The sequence below is a fragment of the Lathyrus oleraceus genome, chromosome 2, assembly GCF_024323335.1.
Source record: "Lathyrus oleraceus cultivar Zhongwan6 chromosome 2, CAAS_Psat_ZW6_1.0, whole genome shotgun sequence".
Taxonomy (NCBI): Eukaryota; Viridiplantae; Streptophyta; class Magnoliopsida; order Fabales; family Fabaceae; genus Lathyrus; species Lathyrus oleraceus.
This window is the reverse complement of record NC_066580.1, coordinates 63,194,156-63,199,407: the sequence shown is the minus strand read 5'-3', so window position 1 is coordinate 63,199,407 and position 5,252 is coordinate 63,194,156. Positions and strand designations below refer to the sequence as shown.

General features: G+C 31.9%; 1 protein-coding gene across 1 annotated transcript; it reads right to left on the bottom strand.

Moving 5' to 3' along the window:
• Positions 1 to 1,760: 1,760 nt before the first annotated feature.
• LOC127121117 (heavy metal-associated isoprenylated plant protein 33) lies at positions 1,761 to 2,458 on the bottom strand. Its single transcript, XM_051051710.1, has 3 exons — positions 2,307 to 2,458; positions 2,137 to 2,212; positions 1,761 to 2,066 (listed from the first exon to the last, which is right to left on the bottom strand). Exons 1-3 carry the CDS (start codon positions 2,313 to 2,315, stop codon positions 1,933 to 1,935), a joined length of 219 nt encoding a protein of 72 aa, XP_050907667.1. The 5' UTR covers positions 2,316 to 2,458; the 3' UTR covers positions 1,761 to 1,932.
• Between the last annotated feature and the right edge of the window lie 2,794 nt (positions 2,459 to 5,252).

Below are 5,252 nucleotides of genomic sequence, written 5' to 3'. Positions count from 1 at the left end.
GGATGAGGCAAGTGTGGATTTAAGTTATCAAAATTTTGATGACTTGAATGTTCTTCAATGGTGGAAGGAGAATTGGAATAGGTTTAAAGAGTTATCTTTATTGGCTCGTGATTTGTTAGGCATCCCTATTACTACTGTTGCATCTGAATCTGCTTTCAGTATTGGTTCGATCATTCTAAACAAATATAGAAGTCGCTTGTTGTCGAAGAATGTAGAGGCATTGATTTGTACTCGCAGTTGGCTTCACGGTTTCAACAGTTTTGGTACATAATCAAATATTAAAGTTTCTTTTAATACTTTGTGATTCTTATAATTTTGTTACTTACACTTAAAATTTTTTATAGATGTAATGGGTGATGATGAAGATAATGATGATGGAAGCTTGGCGAAAAGTATTACAACTGAAGCATCATATGTTCATGACGTAGATGAAGATTGATGAGTGCATCTTTTATGTTTGTAGAGAATTTAAAGATTTTTGTGTTAGATTAAACTATTTATGACTTCTTTTATAACTTTTGTTGAATTTATGGAGTTGAACTTTTGTTGAATTTGTGGTGTGGAACTTATGTTGAATTCGTGATATTTAATATAAGGTTTGTTGAATTTAATTATTGGATGTAGGATAATGATAGTGATTTTTATGCAATGCAAGTGTGTTTTTACATACATTATTTAGCAAAGACTTTATTAGATTTTAGTAGTATTAGGATGTATGAGTACTTTTTTTAAATTATATCATCATGAGTGAAAAAGGTTTTTTTAAAGAGAATAACGGGCATGCCCGCATGCCCGTCATTAAATGGGACGGGCCTAGTAAGTGAGCCCACATCTCTACCTTTGACCGCCTCGCCCCGCCCCATTTTCTTGCGGGCTTTTGTGGGGCGGGCCTAAACGGGGCGGGCATGCCCGTTTGCCACCCCTAAAGATAGGTGTTTAATGACTGGTTACAAAATTCACAGAAGAAAACTTTTGGACGGTTGTTCAAGAATTTGCCTTTCAGTTCTTTCTTTTGTTGGTTAATTATTTTTTTAGATTTTTTGTAAAAAGATAATGTATGTGTCATTTTGGCTTTGAAATGGTGTAAAAAATGAATATTTTTGGTACTATGTTTTTGTTTCAGAAATGAACAAAATATGTTTTGTTTAAAATAATACATGTTAAAATAAAAAAATAAAAAAATAAAAAAATTATAATGGGAAAAAATGGGGCGCGCCATCTAATTCTAAAAATAATGCATTTGCTTGGATCAAACTCATGACCAATAAGTCTTTCCTCTCTGTGTAAGTTCAATCGAGGACAAAAATGATACACTTTTCATGACGCTTTTCGTTATCTCACCTAAAAATCGATGTTAACCCCAGTTTTAACCGAGATAATAGTGTTTTTCGTGGTAGTATACCATGATCAACTATAAAGTCTAATTTACTCATTCGATCTCTTAAGAAATGAATTTGAAAAAAAAATCAAGATTACCGAACACATGGTTATTTCAAAATTTTAAAACACTTTTAAGGGATTTGAACTTCTCTTTGAAAACAAAAGATTTCCAATTCGAGGAACCGGATCAGTCTAACTATATTAAACCACCTTAGAAATATTATTATGCGCTAGGCAATGATTGTTAAATCTAAACAGCTTAGAATCCGATAATTGATTGAATTACTTATGAATGATCGAACAATGATAAAAAGAATCGGATTATTATATATAGAGAAAAAAGTATGTATAATGAAATTTGATGTAACTCTCCCTTCATCTACCAGCTCCCAATCATATGTGTATTATTCAAAGGACAAAATTACAATACTGAATAGAGTAGATATATAACCATGCCTCTACAAACTCTAAATAGATGATAGAACTTCACATCATGCATAGTTCTATATGTTTCTTATATGATAAAGAAAGCTTAAAAAAGAAATTATGGTTTCAACATTGAACATTTTCCCATACAGTTGCATTCTTGCCAGCCTTATGAAGAACTCCAATCACTTCTTCATTGGTAACATTGCCCGTAACAATAACCTTGTTCAATTGTTTGTCCACGTTGTATGTCTCGATATCTACAAGATTACATAGATTTTTAGTTGTTATATGTTGTAGATAATAGAGAACAAAAAAAAAATTATCTACCTTCAATCTTCTTGATGGCCTTGAGAATTTTCTTGATACACTCATCACAATGTAAACCAACTTTCACTTCCACTACCTGATTACACACAACAATAAAACTTTGATAATTTCCATAGCTGCATGATAAAATTAAGAAATAGCTAGTAAGTGAATTTTTTATCGATTCTTACATTGGCCATTTTGCTATGCTAGATATTACAAGCCTTGAACATGTAAGGAGAAAGTAGAATTTCTTAGGCAGAGCAAGACATAGAACAATATATATTTGTATAAATAAACAACATTGTAGCAATTAAGTTTTGGAATATGATTCTACTCTTTGTGTGAATAAAAGGTGAAAAGTTATTCCTAACTGTTGACATGGGAGTAATTGTCCTCCACTTATTGTGTTAGGTTGGCAACCACAAAAGGTTGGTCACAAAACAAGTGAATAAAGATGATGAGGAAACAGCCTAGCAATGAATTGATATACCATCATGGAATAAGTTGGTGTGAATAGAGATGGTGTTGGCTTATACACAATTGCACCATGCACAAAATCATCAATATACCATTGTATGCGTTCTCTTGTAGAATATCCTCTCACCAATTTGTATTTGTTATTTATTTCCATTATATGTATCACTAAGAGATTTTAATTGTAACCAACCAACAAAATTATGGACGGCTAGGAACGATAGGACTTTTTGAAACTCTAATGTGACGAGTGTTTAGTGGTGAGTTTTAAGTCTATTGTCAATGAATAAATGATGAATATATAAAATATATGATTTATGTTAGAAAATCAAATGAGAAAACAAAAAACACAATGACAATACAAAGAATTTAACATTGAAATTCTAAAATCGGAGAAAAAATTACAACAGTTGTCAAATGACAATAAAAAAATAACAATATGTAAAGATTGTTACAACACATAGATTACTCTTAACCAACCCAAGACACCAATACATCAACATTATCCAAAGCGAATATTTAACTATTCCTCACAATATTCTAACACAAAAGTATATGAGAAAATATAAAAAATCAAATACAATTTTAAAGTGTTTTTGACGGGTACATCTTGTTACGAAGAACTTGAATCATTTATATAATCTTGAATTCCCTATTCTTTTTAAAAAAAACTAAACGATGTACGATTTCTTTAACATAAATATTTTCAATCAATCTCAACAATTTATAAATGATTTATTTATCATATGTGGTAGGATATTAGCTGCAGATGTGACATCTCCTTGATTTATAATTTTGGAACATTGATCTATTGTTTGCTCGTAATATCCTCTTAGACTCTCTAACGTAGAAATAGAAGCTCTGATCGTGAATATAACTAACCAAGTGACTTGTTATTGAGCATAAGCATTACATACCTTATTATGGAGACAACATAGAGGCTAACTCAAGTAAATTTGATGATCTCGTCCATTCCATCCAATAACAATGATATATGTGATTCTATTTAGGGAAACACACCAAATTTAAAGCTTTAGTCGAAAACTTTTAGAGTTTTTCCTATAAATATAAAGGTCAAATACCATTTTTAGTCCCGAATCTATATCTTATGGTTCATTTTGGTCTATTAATTTTTGAAATGATCAATTGGATCCCTTAAAATTTTAAATAGTATCATATAAGTTCTTTCCATCTAATTTCCATTAACATTGTCTATCTATGTACTTGTGACATCTACTTAGCAACATAGTCATCACCTTCTTCGTTTGGTTTGTTTTTCTCTAATATGTTGGCATGTTTGAATCCTAAATTAATTTTGTTAGAAGATAGGCCTAGATCTAAAGGGGTGTGAATATATCCCAAGTTAAAAATTTATCCAAAATTTTGATTTAGAAAAATTTATGATACGGAAGTAAGTTTCAAATATTTCCTGAATCAAAAATCATCTAACCGAACCTACTATTGAATAGTTCAGATATGCGTAATGTTTTCAATGTTATAATAATAATCCACAGGTCAATCAACAACAATTAAGCACAACCAATTGAATACTCTACAATAGTAAAAGTCTATCTCCAATGATATCCACACATAAAAAACTAAGTCAAACAATTTGTCGAACACTTGATGTGCGGAAAACAAAGTTTAAAATTTTATATGGTGTTTGTTGTTCTAAGAATTCAATCACAGCCAAATGGTTAGGGATCAATACAATAAACACAAGATTCAAAATGTAATCAAAATTACGATCCAAACTATGTTGATCTAGTGATCAAAACAATCAATCATTTATGAATCAAAAAATAAAAGAGAGAAAGAGAGAGACTACACAGGGATTTGTTTAGGCAGTTCCCCAATCGACCTCGCTATGGGTATATCTTCTCTCAATTCGAATTTGAATTGAGATATTATTATAATAAATATTTCTTTGCAAATGTATGTATACAAGAGATGAGATATCAAATTCCAGAAACCTTAAGTTTGATCTTGACTCTAGCACCTCCAAAAATCTTGATCAAAGATTGTTCAAGACACCAACAATGTCGCTTCAATTCATCTGTTATTCCTACTTCCTTGCACGACCTCCTTGTCTCAAGGCTTTAACCCGACTGAATTAATCTCAAGCGAACACTTGTTGAACCCAAGATTTATCAACATAATCCACCATTTCACGCTACTCCCTTGCACTACACACCTAGTCTTAAGGCTTTCATTCGATCAGATCCAAATTGCACAATCTTTTTCTAAACCTTCAAAATCTAAAGATCTTGAAGGAAAACCTGATAACATGAAAATACATCGTATATTTGCCTTGATTTACACTCAAAAATCATAACACTTTCATTTATATTCCGATTATTCCGCAAGTGTTCGAGTTATTTTTGCAGGTATTTCAATCCCCATGCTTAAATGAGCAAAGTATAGAAAAGGAAGGAAAAGAAGAAGAAACAGAAGAGAAAGCAGCAGAAAAACAGAGAATACAAACTTTGTGGATGTGACGACCGTCACAAAGCATGTCACGACCGGCACGCCCATCCTGTGACGACTGTCACAGGCCCATCACAAACGTCACGCGGCCAAAATCAGCGCCTTGAAACAGTCAACAGAAGTGATCCAACAGGCCTAAATTCTCGTTGGTCAGCCACTTGCCCGTGATTTCC